This window comes from Lithobates pipiens, unplaced genomic scaffold, assembly GCF_037356315.1.
Source record: "Lithobates pipiens isolate NorthernLeopardFrog02 unplaced genomic scaffold, aLitPip1_a1.2 Scaffold_346, whole genome shotgun sequence".
Taxonomy (NCBI): Eukaryota; Metazoa; Chordata; class Amphibia; order Anura; family Ranidae; genus Lithobates; species Lithobates pipiens.
In genome coordinates this window covers 8,703-33,825 of record NW_027507809.1, presented here as the reverse complement: position 1 = coordinate 33,825, position 25,123 = coordinate 8,703, and the positions used below count along the sequence as shown (strand labels likewise).

General features: G+C 44.4%; 1 protein-coding gene across 3 annotated transcripts in view; it reads left to right on the top strand.

Moving 5' to 3' along the window:
• The window catches only part of LOC143955170 (growth arrest-specific protein 2-like), a 37,993-nt gene extending 14,230 nt beyond the window's left edge, over positions 1-23,763 (top strand). For 2 of the 3 annotated variants that reach the window (XM_077465263.1, XM_077465262.1), the window contains exons 2-4: positions 330-490; positions 6,493-6,620; positions 23,533-23,763. In XM_077465263.1, the coding sequence (XP_077321389.1) occupies positions 346-490; positions 6,493-6,620; positions 23,533-23,748 (489 nt within the window). In that variant the 5' untranslated portion in view covers positions 330-345 and the 3' untranslated portion in view covers positions 23,749-23,763. The remainder of the gene's footprint in view (positions 1-329; positions 491-6,492; positions 6,621-23,532) is intronic. The other variant, XM_077465264.1, reaches the window with a different exon arrangement.
• The last annotated feature ends 1,360 nt before the right edge of the window (positions 23,764-25,123 follow it).

The window sequence follows — 25,123 nt, the reverse complement described above, 5'->3', positions numbered from 1 at the left end:
ATTTTTTCGCTTTTTATTTTTAATACATTTGCAAAGATTTCAAACAAACTTCTTTCACGTTGTCATTATGGGGGATTGTTTGTAGAATTTTGAGGAAAATAATGAATTTAATCCATTTTGGAATGAGGCTGTAATATAACAAAATGTGGAAAAAGTGCAGCTCTGTGAATGTTAATAGTATGTACAGCACTGTGACGGCTCCTCCCACCAGCCATGATCTGCTTGCATTGCATAGAGAAGGAGATCCATTGATGACATCATCATCAGAATGTGATGAAAACGTGTGATGTGAGATTTGGGGCTCATTGCGGTGTTTCTTCTCCCCTCAGACTCTCCTCTGTGGTCATGATGTGCCCCACGTTAAGTCCAGCAGGACGTAGTCCGGGCCTCTCCGACATGCACCAATACAGTCAGTGGCTTTCCATCCGGCATGAAGCCAACCTGCTGCCCATGAAGGAGGACCTGGCCCTATGGCTGACCATCATGCTGGGTAAGAACATTCATCACAAGGGTTACGCTGCCCAAAAGTGACATTTCAGTTGTAGATGGAGACTGCTGGGCTGGCGTTATATATCTGCTGGAGAATGTTGGCTCTGCCCCCCCCCTCCCCCATCTCTAGAGTTGGGGCAACTCCACACACCTCTATGTGCTCCAGATTCTCCTTCCACATTCTACATTAATCCGGCAGAGAGGGTGGGAACCCCTCATAATGGGCACAGCGGGTGTACAGACCCGGGAACTTGGTGCAGGCTATCAGCACTTGTATATCAGTTATCAGCCCTCGTATATCAGTCATTAGCCCCCCTTATATCAGTTATCATCCCTCGTATATCAGTTATCAGCCCTCGTATATCAGTTATCAGCCCTCGTATATCAGTTATCAGCCCCCATATATTGCGCCCTCATATATCAGTCATTAGCCCCCTTATATCAGTTATCATCCCTCGTATATCAGTTATCATCCCTCGTATATCAGTTATCAGCCCTCATATATCAGTTATCAGCCCCCATATATTGCACCCTCATATATCAGTCATTAGCCCCCCTTATATCAGTTATTATCCCTCGTATATCAGCTATCAGCCCTCGTATATCAGTTATCAGCCCTCGTATATTGTGACCTCATATATCAGTTATCAGCCCTCATATTTCAGTCATCAGCCCCCCATATATCAATTATCATCCCTCGTATATCAGTTATCAGCCCTTCATATATCAGTTATCAGCCCTTGTATATTGCTCCCTCATATATTAGTTATCAGCCCTTGTATATCAGTTATCATCCCTCACATATCAGTTATCAGCCCTCGTATATTAGTTATCATCCCTCAGATATCAGTTATCAGCCCTCATATATCAGTTATCAGCCCTCACATATCAATTATCAGCCCTCGTATATTAGTTATCATCCCTCACATATCAGTTATCAGCCCTCGTATATTAGTTATCATCCCTCACATATCAGTTATCAGCCCTCATATATCAGTTATCAGCCCTCACATATCAATTATCAGCCCTCGTATATTAGTTATCATCCCTCACATATCAGTTATCAGCCCTCATATATCAGTTATCAGCCCTCACATATCAATTATCAGCCCTCGTATATTAGTTATCATCCCTCACATATCAGTTATCAGCCCTTGTATATTGTGACCTCATATATCAGTTATCAGCCCTCATATTTCAGTCATCAGCCCCCCTTATATCAGTTATCATCCCTCGTATATCAGTTATCAGCCCTTCATATATCAGTTATCAGTCCTCGTATATTGTGTCCTCATATATCAGTTATCAGCCCTCACATATCAGTTATCATCCCTCACATATCAGTTATCAGCCCTCACATATCAGTTATCAGCCCTCACATATCAGTTATCAGTCCTCGTATATTGCGTCCTCATATATCAGTTCTCATCCCTCGTATATCAGTTCTCATCCCTCGTATATCAGTTCTCATCCCTCGTATATCAGTTATCATCCCTCGTATATCAGTTATCATCCCTCACATATCAGTTATCAGGCCTCGTATATCAGTTATCAGCCCTCGTACACGGCTGAGTGTACTGTGAGAACCATTTCACGATTGTAATGGATTTTCCATAGAAATAAAGAAGGTCCCCCCCCCCCCCCCCCCCGCAGATCGCTGGTTCCAGTTAATACGGCGCTCTGTAAAATATGTCGGGGGGCCGTGTTTCAGAAATGAAGTACAACCTCTCGCCGGTATAAAGCACGGCAAATTGAAAGCTGACACCTAATATATTTTTCATTGGATACAGATGTTCCCGGCCAATGTAATTGTGCTGCCAGAGCTTAGCTGCACTAAAAAAAAAGAAAGAAAAAAGAAAGAAATGTTGAAAAGAGTCCTGCGGCGCGCAGAGAGAGGAGCGTCCAAAACCTGGAGGAAAAGAAAGGTCCAATCCGAAGTGGTCACATGACACGCGACACCACCACTGTCACCGCGTTACAGCTCCTTCTCTAGGCTCCGTTCACATACATCCGAATTGGAAGCGTTTTGAGCCACATCCGATCCGCATGACATGTGAACCAGACCGGCTTTCTATAGAGCCGGGTCACATATGTGCGGTGCGGCGGCGGCGGCGGCAGTGCGATTTCACTACCAATTTGAGTCCCGTGCGTTTTCTGAGCACTGCAATGCGGCTCCGATGCAAATTCCAGGCTCATTGCCTCCTATGGGAACGCTTCGGAATCGCACATGTCATCAGTTTTGAACACGACCACTTACTTTAGGTATGGATTTTGAGGGGAACCCCCACATCAAAAAAACAAAACACGTGGTGCCCCCCCAAAATCCATAGTAGACCCTTAGATCTGGTATGGATTTTAAGGGGAACCCAATGGCAAAAAAATCACTCCCCCCCACAAATCTATACCAGATTTTGAGGGGAACCCCATGCCAAACCCCCCCCCCCCCAAAAAAAAAACACATTTCCAACCCTCAATCTATACCCCATGGGTTTTTTCTTTTTTTTTAATTTTGGTGTGGGGTTCCCCTCAAAATCCATACCAGACCTAAGGGTCTGGTATAGATTGGGGGCTGGAAACGCGTAGGTCTGGTATGGATTTTAAAGGGAACCCCACACCAAAATGCAAAAAAATAAACGCGTGGGGTCCCCCCCAAATCCATACCAGATCTTGTATGGATTTTGAGGGGAACCCCATGCCAAAAAAACAAAATAAAAACAAACCCCCTAACCCCTCCCCACAAATCCATACCAGACCTTGTATGGATTTTGAAGGAAACCCCATGCCAAAATTTTGGAATTTCAAAAAACACGTCTCCCCCCCCCAAATCCATACCAGACCCTTAGGTCTGGTATGGATTTTGAGGGGAACCCCACACCAAAATTAAAAAAAAAAGTGTGGGATCCCCCCAAATCCATACCAGAACGTTAGATTTGGTATGGGTTTTGAGGGGAACCCCATGCCAAAGAAAACCAAAAACGCGATTTCCAACCCCCGATCTATACCAGACCCCTTAGGTCTGGTATGGATTTTGAAGGGAACCCCACACCAAAATTTAAAAGAAAAATGTGTGGGATCCCCCCCAAAATCCATACCAGAACGTTAGATCTGGTATGTATTTTGTTGGGATCCCCATGCCAAAGAAACCCCAAAAAATGCATTTCCAACCCTCAATTTATACCAGACCCTCAGGTCTGGTATGGATTTTGAAGGAAACCCCACACCAAAATTAAAAAAATAAAAGTGTGGGGTCCCCTCCCCCCCAATCCATACCAGATCTTGTATGGATTTTGAGGGGAACCCAATGCCAAAAAATAAACAAACCCATTCATCCCCTCCCCACAAATCCATACCAGACCTTGTATGGATTTTGAAGGAAACCCCATGCCAAAATTTAGGAATTTCAAAAAACATGTCTCAGACCCTTAGGTTTGGTATTGAGGGGAACTCCACACCAAAATGACAAAAAAAATGCATGGGACCCCCCCCCCCCCAAATCCATACCAGAACGTTAGATTTGGTATGGATTTTGTGGTGAACTCCATGCCAAAGAAAACCAAAAAACGCGATTTCCAATCCCCAATCTATACCAGACCCCTTAGGTCTGGTATGGATTTTGAGGGGTACCCCACACAAAAATGTAAAAAATAAACACATGGGGTCCCCCCAAATCCATACCAGATCTTTTCTTGATTTTGGAGTTTGAGGGAACCCCATGCCAAAAAACAAAACAAAACAAAAAAACCCGCTCACCCCCTTCCTACCAGACCTTGTATGAATTATGAAGGGAACCCCATGTCAAAATCTAGGAATTTAAAAAACACGTCTCCTCCCTGGTATGGATTTTGAGGGAGACCCCATGCCAAAATTTAGAAGTAAGAAAAACGCGTCCCCCACAAATCCATACCAGACCCTTAGCTCTGGTATGGAATTTGACGGGAACCCCACATCACAATTTAAGAGAAAAATGCGTGGGATCCCCCCCAAATCCATACCAGAACGTTAGATTCCCATGCCAAAGAAACCCCCCAAAAAAACGCATTTCCAACCCTCAATTTATACCACACCCTTAGGCCTGGCATGGATTTTGAAAGGAACCCCACACCAAAATTTTAAAAATAAAAGTGTGGTGTCCCCCCCAAATCCATACCAAATTTTGTATGGATTTTGAGGGGAACCCCATGCCAAACTTTAGGAATTTGAAAAACGCGTCTCCCCCCCCCCCCCGTATGAATTTTGAGGGGAACCCCATGCCAAAGAAAACCAAAAACGTGTTTCCAACCCCCAATCTATGCCAGACCCTTTAGGTCTGGTATGGATTTTGAGGGGAAACCCACACCAAAAAAAATAAAAAAAAGTGTGGGGTCCCCCCAAATCCATACCAGATCTTGTATGGATTTTGAGGGGAACCCCATTCCAAAAAACAAAAAAACAAAAAAAAAAAACAAACCCACTCACCTCCTCCCCACAAATCCATACCAGACCTTGTATGGATTTGGAAGGCAACACCATGCCAAAATGTAGGAATTTAAAAAACGCATCTCCCTTGGTATGGATTTTGAGGGGAACCCCATGCCAAAATTTAAATAAAAACACGTGGGGTCCCCCCCAAATCCATACCAGACCATTAGATCTGGTATGGATTTTGAGGGGAACCCCACACCAAAACAACCCCCAAAAAAGCGTTTCCAACCCCCAATCTATACCAGACCCTTGGGTCTGGTATGGATTTTGAGGGGACCCCCACACCAAAATTAAAAAAAAAAAAGAAAAAAAAATGTATGGGGTCCCTTCCAAATCCATACCAGAACCTTAGATCTGGTATGGATTTTGAGGGGAACCCTACAATAAAATTAAAAAATAATTAACCCCCCCCCCAAATCGGTATGGATTTTAAGGGGAACCCCAGGCCAAAGTGTTTTTAAAAATGGCGTGGGGGGTCCCCCCAACAATCCATACTAGACCCTTATCTGAGCGTTTCCAACCCCCAATCTATACCAGACCCCTTAGGTCTGGTATGGAGTTTGAGGGGAACCCCACACCAAAATTGTTTAAAAAAAAGAAAAAAAAAACGCATGGGGTCCCTTCCAAATCCATACCAGACCCTTAGATCTGGTATGGATTTTGAGGGGAACCCTACGATAAAATAAAAAAATAATTAAACCCCCCCCAAATCGGTATGGATTTTAAGGGGAACCCCAGGCCAAAATGTTTTTAAAAATGGCATGGGGGTCCCCCCAAAAATCCATACCAGACCCTTATCTGAGCATGCAGTCTGGCAGGCCAGGAAAGGGGGTGGGGGGGTGGACAAGTGACCCCCCCTCCCCCTGAATGAACCATACAAAGCCACACCCCCCCCATGGGGACAAGGGCCTTTTCCCCACAACCTTAACTGGTAACAAGGGGGGCCCCAGATCCTGGCCCCTCCATGTGAATGAGTATGGGGTACATTGTACCTCATACTCATTCACCCAAAAAAATTTTTTACAAATAAATACACAATTTTTTGACAATTTCTTTATTAAAAAAAACCCCAAAAAACAATGCCCCCCCCCCCCCCATGTAAATCTATCGGCAATCATGATGAATGGTGAGAAAACTCCCAAAAAAACAGGCTCGTCCCCGATGCTGGACAGTTCTTAGATAACTAAGGGGCGGGGCCACCCGATGACGTAACCAGGTGACCCCACCCCTTATGACGTCATCGACCCAGAGATTCCTATCCCTCTGTTTGCCCTCTAACATTTAGGAACATGTGTAGAGATTTGGGTTTTGTTTATGCCCACACCTCAGAGCTCAGCTGGTCTGCCCCAGGAAAAAAAAGGGAAATCCAGCATCATCTAGCCCCTTTTCATCCAGAGCCTGGCGGTCCCTGGCCCCACCCCTTTCATTTATTGGATCATTTATTGTATCTCAGTTCATACAATCGTAGGCTTAACGTCACATGATGGCGGGTAAAAGACGATGAAGTCATTTTGTAATGCGGATATCCTCTTGTCTGCTCAGCAGGGAAGGAGGTGACGGCGGAGACCTTCATGGAGAAGCTGGATAACGGGGCCCTCCTGTGTCAGCTGGCGGGAACTCTACAGGACAAGTTCAGGGAGAAGCTGAAGGAGGCGGGAAAGTCGGAGAAGGTGAGCGGAGCTCTGCTCCTCGCTACTAACTCATATCCATTGGACCGTTTATCAGACACACAGTGCCTGGAAAAAGTATTCATACCCCTTGACATTCCCCCACATGTTGTCATGTTACACCCAAAAACGTAAATGTATTTTATTGGGATTTTATGTGATAGACCAACACAAAGTGTCACATAATTGTGAAGTGGAAGGAAAATGATAAATGATACAAATAAATATGTGAAAAGTGTGGGGGGGAGGGGCATTTGTATGGCGCCCCCCGGAGTCAATACTTTGTAGAACCCCCTTTCTCTACAAGTCTTTTTGGGGGTGTCTCTACAAGCTTTGCCCATCTAGAGAGGACATTTCTGCCCATTCTTCTTCTTTGTAAAATATCTCAAGCTCTGTCAGATTGGATGGAGAGCGTCTGTGATCAGCAATTTTCAAGCCTTGCCACAGATTCTCAATGGGATTTAGGTCTGGACTGTGACTGGGCCATTCTAACACATGAATATGCTTTGATCTAAACCAGTGATGGAGAACCTCGGCACCCCAGATGTTTTGGAACTACATTTCCCATGATGCTCAACTGCCCTGTGGAGTGCATGAACATCATGGGATAGGTAGTTCCAAAATATCTGGGGTGCCAAAGTTCTCCATCACTGATGTAAACCATTCCATTGTAGCTCTGGCTGGATGTTTCGGGTCGTTGTCCTGCTGGAAGGTGAACCTCCGCCCCGGTCTCAAGTCTTTTGTAGGTTTTCTTCTAAGATTGTCCTGTATTTGGCTCCATCCATCTTCCCATCACCTCTGACCAGCTTCCCTGTCCCTGCTGAAGAAAACCATCCCCACCACATGATGCTGCCACCACCATGTCTCACGGTGGGGATGGTGTGTTCGGGGGATGGGCAGTGTTAGTTTTCCCCACACATAGCGTTTTGCTTTTTGGCCAAAAAGCTCCATTTTGGTCTCCTCTGACCAGATCACCTTCTTCCACATGTTTGCTGCCCCCTCCCCCACATGGCTTCTCCCAAACTACAAACAGGACTTCTTATGACTTTCTTTCTCCAATGTCTTTCTTCTTGTCACTCTTCCATAAGGGCAGATTTGTGGAGAGACGACTAATAGTTGTCCTGTGGACAGATTCTCCCCCCTGAGCTGTGGATCTCTGCAGCTCCTCCAGAGTTACCATGGACCTCTTGGCTCTTCTCTGATGAATGTTCTCCTTGCCCGGCCCGGTCAGTTTAGGTGGACAGCCATGTCTTGGTCGGTTTGCAGTTGTGCCCATACTCTTTCCATTTTCCGATGATGGATTGAACAGAGCTCCGTGAGATGATCAAAGCTTGGGAGATTCCTTTATAACCCAACCCTGCTTTATACTTCTCCACAACTTCATCCCTGACCTGTCTGGTGTGTTCCTTGGCCTTCATGATGATGTTTGTTCACTAAGGTTCTCTAACAAACCTCTGAGGGCTTCACAGAACAGCTGTATTTATACTGAGATTAAATTACACACAGGTGGACTGAATTTACTAATTAGGTGACTTCTGAAGGCGATTGGTTCCACTAGATTTTAGTTAGGGGTATCAAAGTAAAGAGGGCTGAATACAAATGCCCCCCCCCCCCCCCCCCCACACACACACACATTTTTCACATATTTATTTGTATCATTTATCATTTTCCTTCCACTTCACAATTATGTGACACTTTATGTTGGTCTATCACATAAAATCCCAATAAAATACATTTACGATTTTGGTTGTAACATGACAAAATGTGGAGCATTTCAAGGGGTGTGAATACTTTTTCCAGGCACTGTATATTTCATGCTCAGTAATGTGCACCCCATTTGTTCCATAAATACGGAGCCATATTTGTTTTAGGCATCATCAAGGGTCACTTAGATGCCGAATCAGAGATGACACAATCATTTAAATCCTGGTGTCTGTGCGGTGCTTGGTTGTGTCCACAAATGTCTGACACTGATCAGCCCCCTGCTGCAGCCTCCCACCTTGTGACTTGTTATAAAGTTACATCGCTGGAGGCTAATCAGTAAAAAAAAAAAAAAAAAAAAAAAAAAAGTAGGAACAAACCAAAAAACGTATTTTTTTTTTTTTTCGAACTTGGCTGGTTGCTTTAACTGACATCATAAGCAGATGGAAGCTCACGCCCTCGATCTGCAGGCAAATTAAACAGAGTATTTACAAAAGTAACAATGTTGCTCTGTATCTCTCCATCTCCTGTCTGATCAATGTGTATAAACAATGTAACTTTGTATCTTTATCCTGGCTAAAGAATGTTTATAAACAATGTTACGTTGTATCTCTCCATCTCCCATCTGATCAATGTTTATAAACAATGTTATTTTGTATCTTTCTCCTGGCTAAACAAGGTAACTTTATATCTCTCCATCTCCCATCTGGCCAATGTTTATAAACAATGATACTTTGTATATCTCTATCTCCTGTCTGATCAATGTTTATAAACAATGTTACTTTGTATCTCTCCATCTCCCATCTGGTCAATGTTTATAAACAATGTTACATTGTATCTCTCCATCTCCCATCTGGTCAATGTTTATAAACAATGTTACATTGTATCTCTCTATCTCCTGTCTGATCAATGTTTATAAACAATGTTACTTTGTGTCTCTCTATCTCCTGTCTGATCAATATTTATAAACAATGTTACTTTGTGTCTCTCCTTCTCCTACCTGTCTGTACAATGTTGTTGTATTTTTCCAGGAACTCTGCAACTTCCGGCTGTCATTTTGACAGTTGGGAATGGGCAGTCAGTACACAGGGGGCAGAGGGACGGGGTGCACTACATATTCTCTGTGTATCTCAATGAGGTTGTGTGGTGTGGAATTCTCGGGGTCCCCGGCTGGTTAGTGATAAAGGTGGAAGGTTCTCCAAACAATGACGACGTTCCTGTATATTGTCACATATCAGGAAAGTATCTATGAAAACTTGTGCAGTTATTGAAAGTAGAGATAATAAAGAGGATTTGCGGCGGAGCCGGTGATTGGCTGCGATGGGTCATGTGATCACGGTGAAGGGGGCCCGGAATTCAGTGCGGTGATCTGGGAATTCAGGTCAGCTGATCTGTTATATGGAGGAACAATGCCTTCAAACATGGACGGCATCAGGCGGTGTCCGGAGGGAGAGGTCCTTCAACACCCAAGTGACACATTCCACGGGGCACCCCCTATGGGGGGGGGTTATTATCGGGGTGCAGGTGCGGATATCTGCAGACCCCTCAGCGTGGTTTCCTCCGCTCCCGGGGACGTTGTAGATGAGTTGGGTCGTTCAGTTTTGCAAGTTGTCCTCATATCTCTTCTCAGATGCTGTAGATGTGAGATCCCACCTCAAGAATTCCAAGTTTCATCCAAGTCCTGTGCTCATTACAGTGCTAGGGGGGGGGGGTGTCATGAATGCCCCCCAACCCCAACCCCCACCCATGGGTCCTCCTAATGTGCAATAAATGCCTAGGCAGTCTAGCTATGAGCGAGATACTAGATGGGGGCAAAGACACAACTACGACACCAGGAGACATTAAAGGGGAAGATGTTGTCGGGTCAAAGCACCTATCCTGCTGGCCAACCGTTTTCAGGAACCTTCATAAGTGGGACCTGCCCTGGAACTAGCATGGCTCCTGCCAGTCAGGCACTTCATGGAAGCCTGTGAGATATCCACCATGGTCACCATTGTCACCAGATACTAATAAAGGCCGCCATGTGACCACCTTGCAGCAACTCAGAGCTGAACTCCAGACACAAGAACTTTGATAGAAGAATATTCATTAATAGCCACAGAGGATATAAATTCCCTTTGTGAGCACCAAATGCCTTTGCAAACCCAGATATTACCTTCAAAAAGTAGCAGTGACATCATCACGGTGCTGTGCATAGCCTGTGCAGAGAGCAGAGCCCGTGGGAGGAGCCCGGAAGGCTCCACCCACTACAAAAAACTACAGGAGGGGGTGGAGACAAGACCAGTCACCCTGCACAAGGAGAGAGAGCAGAGCTGTGGGAGGTGCCCTAGCAGGCTCCACCCACTACAGAAAACCACAGGAGGGGGCGGAGACAAGACCAGTCACCCTGCACAAGGAGAGAGAGCAGAGCTGTGGGAGGTGCCCTAGCAGGCTCCACCCACTACAGAAAACCACAGGAGGGGGCGGAGACAAGACCAGTCACCCTGCACAAGGAGAGAGAGCAGAGCTGTGGGAGGTGCCCTAGCAGGCTCCACCCACTACAGAAAACCACAGGAGGGGGCGGAGACAAGACCAGTCACCCTGCACAAGGAGAGAGAGCAGAGCTGTGGGAGGTGCCCTAGCAGGCTCCACCCACTACAGAAAACCACAGGAGGGGGCGGAGACAAGACCAGTCATCCTGCACAAGGAGAGAGAGCAGAGCTGTGGGAGGAGCCTGGCAGGCTCCACCCACTGTAGAGAACTACAGAAGGGGCGGAGACAAGACCATTGTATTTTCAGTCTGGTTCACTGGGGTTCATTACCCACTTTCACCCTTTTCCTGCCAAGGCTAATTTTTTTTAGCTTTTAGCGCTTTCACACTTTGAATGACAATTGCGCGGTCATGCAACACTGTACCCATATGACGTTTTTGTAATTTTTGGCACACAAATCGATCTTTCGTTTGGTGGTATTTAATCTAAAAAAAAAAAAAACATTTATCGTAATTTCTGTTATAAAATTTTGCAAATAAGTAATTTTTCTTCTTCACTGATGTGCGCTGGTGAGGTGGTACTGATGGGCACTAATAAGTTGCACTGATGGTCACTGATGAGGCTGCACTGATGGGCACTGATGAGGCTGCACTGATGGGCACTGGTGAGGCTGCACTGATGAGCACTGATGAGGCTGCACTGATGGGCACCAATGAGGCTGGATTGATGGGCACCAATGAGGCTGGATTGATGGGCACTGATGTGCACTAATGAGACTGCACTGATGAGGCTGCACTGATGGACACTGATGAGGCTGCACTGATGTGCGCTGGTGAGGCTGCACTGATGAGCACTGATGAGGCTGCACTGATGGGCACTAATAAGCTGCACTGATGGTCACTGATGAGGCTGCACTGATGGGCACCGATGAGGCTGGATTGATCGGCACTGATGTGCACTAATGAGACTGCACTGATGAGGCTGCACTGATGGGCAATGATGAGGCTGCATTGATGAGCACTAATAAGCTGCACCGATGGTCAGTGATGAGGCTGCACTGATGGGCACTGATGAGGCTGGATTGATGGGCACCAATGAGGCTGGATTGATGGGCACTGATGTGCACTAATGAGACTGCACTGATGAGGCTGAACTGATGGGCACTGATGAGGCTGCACTGATGTGCACTGGTGAGGCTGCACTGAAGAGGCTACACTGATGGGCACTAATAAGCTGCACTGATGGTCACTGATGAGGCTGCCCTGATGGGCACCGATGAGGCTGGATTGATGGGCACCAATGAGGCTGGATTGATGGGCACTGATGTGCACTAATGAGACTGCACTGATGAGGCTGCACTGATGGGCACTGATGAGGCTGCACTGATGTGCACTGGTGAGGCTGCACTGATGGGCACTAATAAGCTGCACTGATGGTCACTGATGAGGCTTCACTGATGGGCACCGATGAGGCTGGATTGATGGGCACTGATGTGCACTAATGAGGCTGCACTGATGGACAATTATGAGGCTAGGCTGCACTGATGTACGTTGATGAGGCTGCACTGATGGGCACTGATGAGGCTGGATTGATGGGCACCAATGAGGCTGGATTGATGGGCACTGATGTGCACTAATGAGACTGCACTGATGAGGCTGCACTGATGGGCACTGATGAGGCTGCACTGATGTGCACTGGTGAGGCTGCACTGATGGGCACTAATAAGCTGCACTGATGGTCACTGATGAGGCTTCACTGATGGGCACCGATGAGGCTGGATTGATGGGCACTGATGTGCACTAATGAGGCTGCACTGATGGACAATTATGAGGCTAGGCTGCACTGATGTGCGTTGATGAGGCTGCACTGATGGGCACTGATGAGGCTGGATTGATGGGCACTAATAAGCTGCACTGATGAGCACTGATGAGACAGAACCCTATGGGAATTTCCATGCTTAAGAATTTCATACAAAATACGAAATTTCATTAACGAATTTCAGAATTTCGGATCCAAATGAACAGAAACATGACTGGCGTTTTGTTCACCAATCAGAGGAAGTCAGCACAGCACAGGGATGGTGGGAACCCCTCATAATGATAAATTCATCATAACGAACTTACGTTATTTTAATCAAAAAATTACGAATTTAACGAAAATTCGTATTTCGTATGAATCCGAATTGAATTTCGTACATGAATTACGATTTTTTTTTTTCGTTCGGAACGAAATGGAACGGAACTAAACACATTTTTTTGGACGGCGCCCATGTCTATCGCAGTAATACAGGTTGTGGTGATGCGTGTTGAAGACTCCGCCCATTTCAATTTCTGTATGGTATTTAAAATGGCGCCCGCATTGTAACGTAACTATTGCAGTGACTTGTGTTACAAAAAAAGGGTCAGCCGCTTTTCTTTTCCTTTTTTTTTTGGCATTTTAGGTCCGGTTCACACAGGGGGCGACACGAGGCGACACGACTTGCCGTGCCGCGACCTGACAAGTCGCCCCCGTTCTGTACTACGGAACCGTTCTAAGAGGAGCGACTCGAGTCGCTCCGACTCAGAAAAAAGGTTCCTGTACTACTTTTGGGCGACCTCGGGGCGACTTGCATTGACTTCTATACAGAAGTCATTTGCAAGTCGCCGCTGAGGTCGCGGCAGGTCGCGGCGAGGCAAGTCGTGTCGCCTCGTGTCGCCTCCCTGTGTGAACCGAGCCTAAGGGTTGCAGTGGGAAAATAAAAATGTAAATAAAAAAAGTATCCAAATGAACGGGACATTGTTCCAATATAACAGAAGAAGGGAACTATTGCACAAAAGCAAACTCACTCAAATGAATAAAATAAGGATGTGAGAAGCTGCCAACATATATAAGTGTTCCCACACCGATAAACAAAAAAAAAAAAAAAAAAAAAGCGCCCGTGCAATATGATCGATCGATATCCACTTCGCCCGATTCATCCCAGCAATCGATCAACTTGCCAACCAACCACTCCCCCGACCGGAAGTAGATTGCGGGAGCTTGGCGCCGTTTTTTCCCGCCGCCCTCCTCAGAGAAGGAGGACTAGAGAACAGGATGAGCCTGAAGCCCACTTCAATATCGATACTGTCATGGATGTCACTGGAAGTCGATCGATTGCTGGGATCCTGCTTTTTACTCATACTAAGGCTTGATTTGACCCGTAGGGGGTCTCCATTTGAGGTGAGAGGCTGGGGGAGGGGGGAATGAGTGGCGCACCACGGATGGTGATAGTAATCGGACGAAGTGGATATCGATCGATCATATTGCACATGCACTTTTTTTTTTTTTTCCTCCTTTTCCTATGAAGTGCCATATGGAGATTTGTCTCCTCCTTATTGGATTCTGATTGCGCTTTCATCACTTCTGGATTTTGCGCTTTATTTCTCTGTATGCGCTTTATGAGAATATTGGACTTTACTCGATCGCACTTTTGAAGTATATTTGCACTTGAGCATTGTGTTTGCACTTTATGATTATTATGCATGTTTGTGACCTTTTATTATATTGGAGATCGGTCACTAGCTTCAGCGCGGCCTTGGAAGTGATCGGCAATCAGTGTTTCAATCGTTTATTTTTATTTTTTTCACTTATGATTCTTACTTAGCGCCACATACCTCTGTATTCATTCTTACAATAGAAGCTAAAAAAAAAGCGCCCCCGAATGACTCTGTTCTGCGCAGCGAGCAAAGCGTTAAAATTCCACTTAATCCCCTCCAGCCAATTCATTTGGAAAAAAAGGCGAGCTATAAAAGTGCGGGGCTCTCGGATTTCACAACACCGGTGCAGCGCGGGACCCCAGGAGCCTACCAAGAACTCAACTCCCTGGAATGGTTGGGGGATGACATCATGGCTTCTCACATCCTGCCTTAAACCACATGCCCCGCCACCAGCGAGATGGGGCAGCCCCGGGGCAGCTGGGGACCCATCAGACTGATACTTGAGACGGGGGGCCGCGGGCATCTCTGATGAATGGCCGAGCTGGAAATATTAGACGGTGTCGACCAGATTCATTCTCACCACCTGGAAAGCTAATTATTCCTCTGGAATCTGCCGATCGAAACTCGCCAGAGAGAGAGAGAGAGAGAGAGAGAAGAGAAGAAATTGGGCTATTTCATTGAAAAAAAAAAAAAATTGAGTCTGGTGTTTGCTTTATTCAGAGATCCCAATTGGGGTCCAAGGGGGGCGGCCATACACGGGTCAGTCATATTTGGTGAAGAACAGCTGGCACATATGGCTTGGCGTGTTCAGGCACCGCCACTTTTGTCCCTGACATACAGTTGGCGTATAAGTCACAATATTTAGACGTGAGCAATTTGCTTAGTTTCCGAATTCGTTTTATTTTTTTTAACAAATTTTGACAAAGTCGTTAATTTCGTAAATATCAGAATTTCTGAATTCTTCAGAATATTCAAAAATTCGAAATTTTCGGACATTTCGGAAGTTCGAGATTCAAAAATGCGAGGAATCCAACAATTCGGAAAGCCAAAAATAAGAAAATCGGAAAAAAATTCAAAAGAACGAAAATTCAGAAAATAAGAACGAAGATCCGAAAATTCAAAAATAAGAAAATCCGAAAATTCAAAAATAAGAAAATCCCAAAAGTTTGGAGATTTGGATATCCAAAAATAAGAATGAAAATCCGAAGATTACCACTGTGTCGCCCTCTACACCACTGTGTCGCCCTCTACACCACTGTGCCGCCCACTACACCACTGTGCCGCCTTCTACACCACTGTGCTACCCACTACACCACTGTGCCGCCCACTACAACACAGTGCCGCCCAATAATAACAAGAAAATTCTAAAATAAGAAAACCTGAAAATAAGAATGAAGATCCGAAAATTCCAGAACCCGATAATTCGGAAATTTGAAATAATAACTAACTAATAATAACTTTAACTAATACTAACTATTAAATCCCAGGTATTGGAATTTCCCTTCAAATTTGGCTGTTAGTGAACGTAACGAATACAAATTTATCTAAAGTTACAAATGATACGTAATAACGAATGCCGTATCAATGAATGCCGTATCTAAATGAATGTAACGTAATGAATTAGGCACCGGCACTTTTGTCCCTGACATACAGTTGGAGTATAAATCATATTATTTAGACATGTGCAATTTGTTTAGTTCCGAATACGTTTTTTTTAACAAATTTAACAATTTTTTTTAACAAATTTGTTCATTCGGAAATATCTGAATTTCCGAATTTTTGAATTTCTGAATTCGGAATATTCTGAAATTTGAAATTTCGTAAATTTCGTAAATTCGAAATTCAAAAATGCTAAAATTTTGGAAATTTGGATATCCAAAAATAACAATGAAAATCCAAAGATTCTAAAGGATGAAAATCTGAAAATAAGAACGAGGATCCGAAAATTCAAAAATCCGAAAATTAGAAAATCTGAAATGATAACTAACTATTACTAACTATTTAATTATAGGTATTGGAATTAAAGGAGCTCACACTCACCTTCACCTTCTCATAGGTATTGGAATTTCCTTTCCAATTTGGCTGTTAGTGAACGTAACGAATGCAAATTTATCCGAAGTTACAAATGATCCATAATAACGAATACCGTATCAAGGAATGCCATATCTAAATTAATAGAATGTAACAAATTAGGCACCGGCACTTTTTTTGTGTTTAGGCACCGGCACTTTTGTCCCTGACATACAGTTAGAGTATAAGTCATATTATATAGACATGTGCAATTTGTTTAGTTCCAAATAAGTTTTTTTTTAACAAATTTTGACAAATTTGTTCATTCGGAAATATCCAAATTTCCAAATTTTTGAATTTCTGAATTCGGAAAATTCTGCAATTCAAAATTTTGTAAATTTCGTAAATTCAAAAATGCAAAAATCACAAAATTTTGGAAATTTGGATATCCAAAAAAAAGAATGAAAATCCGAAGATTCTAAAGGATGAAAATCCGAAAATAAGAACGAGGATCCAAAAATTCAAAAACCCGAAAATTTAAAAATCTGAAATAATAACTAACTATTACATTATAGGTAATGGAATTAAAGGAACTCACACTCACTTTCACCTTCTCATAGGTATTGGAATTTCCTTTCAAATTTGGCTGTTACTGGATGTAACAAATACAAATTTAAGTTACAAATTATCCGTAATAACGAATGTCGCATCTAAACAAATGGAGCGTAACAAATTAATAATAATAATAGTAATAAAAACGTATTATTATTATTTATTATTATTTTGTTCCATTCCATTTGTTTAGATATGGCATTCGTTATTGCGGATAATTTGTAACTTTACAGATAATTTGTAACTTTGGATAAATTCGCATTCGTTACATTCACTAACAGACAAATTTGGGAAGGAAAAAAGGAAATTCCAATACCTATAATTTACTAGCTAATTGTTAGTTAGTTATTATTTAGAATTTTTGGATTTTCCTTTCTTATTTTCGGATTTTCAAATTTCAGAATTTTTTCATTTAAGAATTCCGAATTTCAGAATTTTTTTAATTTTTGAATTTACAAATTTTTGAATTTACAAAACAAAACAAAAAAAAACAAATGAAACGAAAACAAAAATTAACACATTTTTCAGCAGTGAACATGTCCAGTAATGATAATTGGGGTACGACTTTTGCATGATCCGGGGGTCTAAGTTAGGGCCCATTCACACTATGGCATTGCGCTAATGTGTGTGTTATGCTGGCTTTACTGCAATGCACAGCAACACACATTGCATGCAGGGCCGTCTTTAATATTGATTGGAACCTGGGCATTTCTTGGCCCCTTCCTAATCCACTTATCAACTATTTTCAGGCAGTGTGGGGCTCAAGGGGAAGCTGCCTTAGGGCTCCACAACAATGACTGGGCCTGGGTGTCAGGTCTGGGCTCAGCCCTTCCTTCTCTGAGCTGGCCGCTAAGCTGTCGGCTAATTGCCAGCTCCCATCTCTCTCCACAGTGACTCAGCTGTTGATGATATCCTGCTCGTCAGTCCTGCCTACTTAAGCCTTCCAGCCCAGAGGATCTTTGCCTTCACCTTGGTCAACATCACAGAGACTTTCTCCTGCATTCCTGTTTAACCGCTTGCTTACTGGGCACTTAAACCCCCCTCCTGCCCAGACCAATTTTCAGCTTTCAGCGCTGACGCAGTTTGAATGACAATTGCGCGGCCATACAACACTGTACCCAAATTACATTTTTATCAATTTTTTAGCACTAATAGAACTTTCTTTTGGTGGTATTTGATCACCTCTGCGGTTTTTATTTTTTGTTAAAAAAAATGTAAAAAGACCGAATTTTTTTTTTTTAAAAAGTTTTTTTAAATATCTTGTTATAAAATTTTTAACCAGGTCATTTTTCACCTTCATTGATGTACGCTGATGAGGCGGCACAGATGGGCACTGATAGGTGGCATTGATGGGCAATGATGGGTGGAAATAATGGGCATTGATCTGTTACACTGATAGGCAGCACTGCTAGTTGGCACTGATGAGTCACTGATTGGCACCACTGGTGGGCATTGATAGGTGGCACTTGTGGGCATTGATAGGTGGCACTGGGGGGCTCTGGCAGGTGGCAGTGGCAGGTGGCACTGGAAGGGGGTATCGGTGGCACAGATGAGGCATAATTGCCTCTTCCTCTTCGGGACCGATGTCCTTTGCAGATGAGCCGGTGATCGGCTTTTTTTTTTCTCCACAGTCTGTCTGAGTGAGGAGAAAGAAAAAACAACTACCAAGCTTTTGTTTACATCATGTGAACAGCTGTCATTGGCTGACAGCTGATCACATGGTAAGGGACCGGCCCCTTACTTGGATTGGTGATAACCCGAGTCTCGGTGATCACAGTGCGCTCCGCAAGCGCAAAGGGGAGGACGTCATATGACTCTCTCTCGGAAATTCAGGTCCGCGCTGTGGCCGTCATTCGGCTATAGCGCGGACGGCAAGTGGTTGAAGACTTGCTTTGCTAACATCCCTTCTGGCTCCAGATCCTGCTTGCTGTTCCACTACATTGATCCCTGACTTCTGGCTTGGCTGACTATCCGTTCCGGGTTACTGAACTTTTTTGTTTTGGTTATGTTTTTTCTTTTTAGGGCTCCTTCACACAGATGTGCCCGTGTACGGAGCCCGCTCTGCTCAGCTAGGGGCCGAGAAAGGGTTAAAACCACCCGCAAAGCGCTGATTTCAATGGGCAGGAGCGGTTTAGGATACACCACACCCAATGATGTTGACTCCTTTCCCAAATGACCAATCCCAATATTGCTCCTGAACAGTGGCGGCTAGTACTCCATTTTTTGGGGGGTGGCAGCAAACAAACCACCCGCCAACCGCCTCTCCTCTGTAGGTTGGTCCGTCAGTCAAACCCCCCCCTCACCTGTTCATCCATAAACTCCCAAAAACGGCTATTTATGAACTTCAATGTGCATGGAGCCTTAATTTAAAAAAAAAAGTTTACAAGTTCTCCTTGAAAAAAAGCAAAAAAAAGCAAAAAACAAGAAAAAATAAATAACAAGATTCGGCTCCCATAGATTTTGGGAGCTGAATGTTTAGAGGTAGCAGATTTTCTGGATTTACGGAACCTCCTGGGATCTAACATTTGTTCAGTTCACTCATCCTTAATTGTAACAAACTTTTTTTTTTTGCATCTTTGAATGGTCTATTTATTTTTATCTTGTTTTTTTTTTTTTTGGCGGGAGTTCTGTTTAAAGGGCTAGGTTAATGGAAATTTCTTTAGGGCTGGCCCGAGGGTAAAGCCCCGTACACACTATCAGATTATCTGCTGAGTTTTTCCTTCAGATTTACCAAAACCATGTAGTAGAAGGGCCTGCCTGATTGCATACGCATTGAAACTCCTAAGGTTTGTCCTCATATTATATGGTTTTGGTAAATCTGAAGGAAAAACTCAGCAGATTATCTGATAGTGTGTATGGGGGCTTTAGAGAGAAGGAGGTGAGTATTGAGGTTTGGGAAAGCTTAACATTTGGTTAAGGTAAGGACTGAGGTTGAGATTGGGGATCAGAATGAGGTTTAGGTGTTAGGTTGAGGATTGGGGATTAGGTTGAATTTTGGTATTCGGGTGAGTGATATAGAATAGGTTGATGGTTGCATTGAGAATTAACTTAAGGCTGAGGGTTAGAGGTTAGGTTTAAGGTAATGGGTATGTTGGAGGATTTAATTTAGGGATTAGGCTGAGAGCGTTGGTTTGGGGTTAGGTGGAGAATTGTGGTTGGTTTTAGAATGTTAGGGGTTACTGTGGTTGTAGTTTCAGTTCAGAATTGGGGTGGGGGGTTGAATTTCAGGGAAATGGCCCATACACACGATCCGTCACTTAATAGTCGCAATTTGAATTTGAATAGGTTACTAAAGTCGTGAAAATTCTCATACGAAAGAAGAAGAAAAAAACGGAAGTGCCGTCATGCGTTGTAATGTATTTGTATTGTATTTTCGGATGACAACTGTATTGACTAAGCTACATTCATATGGTATCTTATGAGGAAAAAATGTTCATGCTTGTCCGATCGAATAATATCAGATCAATTGTCGTGACCGGCTCTCGAAAAGCTCCGTCCTACCGATCCGATTATCGTCAAATCGCATCGAAAATTGTATTTTTCGTCCGATTTTCGAGTCGTGTGTACGGGCCTTTAGGGTGTAGAGTTAGAGAGAGCGTAAAGGTTGTGGGTTAAGGTGGAGATTGAGGATAGAGGAGGAGTTTGGGCTGAGGGTTAATGTAAGGGCAATTAAACTGGGGATAAGGGCTGGTGTTAGGTTGGGGATCGGTGTTGTGTTTAGGTTAAGTCTAATGTCGGACTTTCTGGCAGAAAAGATCCGACGGAATCATTCCATCGGATATTTTCCGATCGTGTGTGGGGCTTCATCTGACATTTTCTTTCAAAAATTCTGACGGACCTAGCAATAGAACATGTTTTAAATCTTTCCGACGGAATCAATTCCTATGGGGAAAACCGTTCGTCTGTATGCTATTCCGACGGACCAAAAAAACGACGCAAGGGCAGCTATTGGCTACTGGCTATTGAACTTCCTTTTTCTAGTCCCGTCGTACGTCACCACGTTCTAAACGATCGGACTTTGGTGTGATTGTGTGTAGGCAAGTCCGTTTCAGCGGAACTCAGTCGGAACTCCATCAGAAAGACCGTCAGAGTCTATTCTGATGGAAAAACCGGTCATGTGTACGCGGCATAAGGGTTAAAGATGAGGCTAATGGTTGGAAATTGGGTTAAAGATTGAGATTTGGGTTAGATTAAGTTTAAACTCTAAATTTGGGGCTAAAGGTATAAGGTTCAGGATAGAGACCTGGTTAGGATAGGTGTAAGGGGTAAAGTTGATGTTAAGGGTTGGGGGTTAGATTAAAAGTTGAAGTTGGGGTTAGATTGAGTGTAAGTGGTAAATATGAGGCTAAGGGTGGAGGGTTAAATTGAGATTAGGGTTAGGTTTAGGGTAAGGTTAAAAGGTAAGGCTGAGGTTAAGGCTTGGAGTTAGTTTGAGAATTGGGATTGGGGTTGGGTTAAGTGTAAGAGGTAAAGTTGAGGCTAAAGGTTGGGGGTTAGGTCCAAGACAGAGGCTGGGGTTAGGTGACGTGTAATGGAAAAGGTGGAGGATAAGTGTTGGGGGTCAGGTTCAAGACAAAGGCTGGGGTTAGGTGACGTGTAAAGGGAAAAGTTGAGAATAAGTGTTGGGGGTTAGGTTGAAGCATAAGTTTGGGTTATATTAAGTGAAAGGGTTATGCCCCGTCCACACGATCGGACTTTCCGCCAACAAAACTGTGGATTTTTGTTTGAAGGTTGTTGGCTCCAATTTGTCTTGCATACACACGCGGTCACACAAATGTTGGCCAACAATTCCGATCGTGGGAAGGCGGTGACATACAAGACGTACAACGAACCAAGGAAAAGGAAGTTCAATAGCCAGTGCAGCTCCTTCTGCTTGATTCCGAGCATGCGTGAACTTTTGTGCGATGGACTTGTGTACACACAATCGGACTTTCCGACAACAAAGTTTTGTTGGCGGGAAAATTTGAGAACCAGCAAATGTTCGACGGAGCGTACACACGGTTGGACTTCCCAACAACAAGTTCACATCCAACATTTCCCATCAGAAAATCCGAATGTGTGTACGCAGCATAACAGTTGAAGTAAAAGGATTTGAGGATTGGGTTAAGGATTGAGGATGAGGTTAGGCTAAGTGTAAAGGTTGAAGTAGAGGCTAAGGGTTGAGAGTTAGGCTGAGATTAGGGCTAGGTTTAGGGTAAGGGTAAAGGTTTAGGTTGAGGGTAAAGTCAATGGGTTAGATTGTAACAGCGAAGAGTTTGGTTGAGATTAAAATGAAGGTAAAGGGTTGGAGTTAGGTTGAGTGTAAGAGGTAAGGCTGAGGCTAAGGGTTGTGGGTTAGGTTAAGGATTGAGGCTGGAGTTAGGTTAAGTGTAAGGGGTAAGGCTGAGGATAAGGGTTGTGGGTTAGGTTGAGGATTGAGGCTGGAGTTAGGTTATGAGTAAACAGTAAAGTTGAGATAAAGGTTTTGGGATTAGGTTGAGGATTGAGGCTGGGGTTAGGTTAAGTGTAAGGGGTAAGGCTGAGGATAAGGGTTGTGGGTTAGGTTGAGGCTGGAGTTAGGTTAAGAGTAAACAGTAAAGTTGAGATCAAGGTTTTGGGATTAGGTTGAGGAGTGAGGCTGGGGTTAGGTTAAGTGTAAGGGGTAAGGCTGAGGCTAAGGGTTGTGGGTTAGGTTGAGGATTGAGGCTGGGGCTAGGTAAAGTTTAAGGGGTAAAGTTGAGGTAAAGGGTTGGGGGTTAGGTTGAAACATGAGGCTGGGGTTAGGTTAAGTGTAAGGGGTAAGGCTGAGGATAAGGGTTGTGGGTTAGGTTGAGGATTGAGGCTGGGGCTAGGTAAAGTTTAAGGGGTAAGGCTGAGGCTAAGGGTTGTGGGTTAGGTTGAGGATTGAGGCTGGAGTCAGGTTAAGAGTAAACAGTAAAGTTGAGATCAAGGTTTTGGGATTAGGTTGTGGATTGAGGCTGGGGTTGGGTTAAGTGTAAGGGGTAAGGCTGAGGCTAAGGGTTGTGGGTTAGGTTGAGGATTGAGGCTGGGGCTAGGTAAAGTTTTAGGTTTAGGTTAGGTTGAAGTTTAAGGTAGGAGGTTAGGTTACGTTTAAGGGGTAAATTTGAGGTAAAGCGTTGGGCGTTAGGTCAAGGATTGAGGCTGGGGTTAGGTTAAGTGTAAGGGGCAAGATGGAGGCTAAGGATTGGGGGTTAGGTTGAGTTTAAGGTTAGGTTCAGGATAAGGGTAAAGTTTTAGGTTGATAATGACGTTGGGGGTAACAGCGAGGGGTTCATTTGACAAGGGGTATTTTGGAACATTGCTGATACTTTGTTGGGACACCTAAATATCAATGCCAAATAAATACGGTGCGGAAACTTCACCTGTAAACGTTGTCTTCATGCCATAAATTCATGTGCTAAAATTGTTCGTGCCGTAAGAGTTTTTGGTACAATCCAACCGCGTCCTGCTGAATATTAATAATTGCAGTAGGACTGCGGTGGGAAGATGGTCATTTTTGTCTTCTATTTTATTTTATCCATAACCCTTCAGAGTGGTTGCTCATTGGCTGTGCCGGGAAAGGAGTCTTTTGAGAACACATTTCTGATGTGTTTGACCGATAAAATAAGGGTTCCTGTAGTACAGATGGACCTTCACGGCTCTAACGAGCTTCATTTGTTTCTACAGAGTCTTCCATCCAAGAGGATTCCATGCCGAGCCAACGCCCCATCTGGATCCTTCTTCGCAAGAGACAACACGGCCAACTTCCTGTCCTGGTGTAGAAGTATAGGTGTCGGGGAGACCTGCTTGTTTGAGTCTGAAGGACTCGGTAAGTCACCGGCTTTACTTGCAGTCCTGCTCAGGTCACTTTTCTTATACTCATCGAGGTGTCGGAATAACTGAAGTATCTGCACAGCTGCTGGGTCACTTCTACGCACCCCGGGAACATCTGCACCCCATCTCTGCCCCGCTCACCTTGCAAACTGCCACTTCCATGCTACAGGGCTCCACATTCCCCACCAGGGGACCTGGGACTGGCATGGCAAACGGCCAGCTAGAGGGAAGAGAGACCAGCGAACGTCTGTTTGCTGATCTCCACTACCTGGTGAGAGCCCGGAAGTGAAATGCGTTACATCACTTCCAGGTTCTGCTGTCACTTTCCTGACCTCTGTGGCTGTGAAAGAAGCTAATGAAGCACGATCTGCTCCCCATTAGCTTTAGTGGAGGGCAGTTATTGTATCTAATCTAATAGATCAATGATCTCCAAACTAAGCTGCCCTTTGCTTGCTTTTATCTGGCCCTTTGACACTATTCCATTCACTGACTCAAGCAACGAGACATAATTCCTCCCACTGACACCAATGATGGGGCACAATTCCTCCCACTGATACCAATGATGGGGCACTATTCCTCCCACTGACACCAATGATGGGGCACAATTCCTCCCACTGATACCAATGATGGGGCACTATTCCTTCCACTGATACCAATGATGGGGCACTATTCCTCCCACTGACACCAATGATGGGGCACAATTCCTCCCACTGACACCAATGATGGGACACTATTCCTCCCACTGACAGCAATGATGGGGCACAATTCCTCCCACTGACACCAATGATGGGGCACAATTCCTCCCACTGACACCAATGATGGGACACTATTCCTACCACTGTTACCAATGATGGGGCACTATTCCTCCCACTGACACCCATGATGGGGCACTATTCCTCCCATTGACACCAATAATGGGACACTATTCCTCCCACTGTTACCAATGATGGGGCACTATTCCTCCCACTGACACCAATGATGGGGCATAATTCCTCCCACAGACAGCAATGATGGGGCACTATTCCTCCCACTGATACCAATGATGGGGCACTATTCCTCCCAATGACACCAATGATGGGGCACTATTCATCCCACTGACACCAATGATGGGGCACAATTCCTCCCAATGACACCAATGATGGGGCACAATTCCTCCCACTGATACCAATGATGGGGCACTATTCCTCCCACTGACACCAATGATGGGGCACAATTCCTCCCACTGACACCAATGATGGGACACTATTCCCCCCACTGACACCCATGATGGGGCACTATTCCTCCCACTGACACCAATGATGGGACACTATTCCTTCCTCTGATACCAATGATGGGGCACTATTCCTCCCACTGACACCAATGATGGGGCACTATTCCTCCCACTGATACCAATGATGGGGCACTATTCCTCCCAATGACACCAATGATGGGGCACTATTCATCC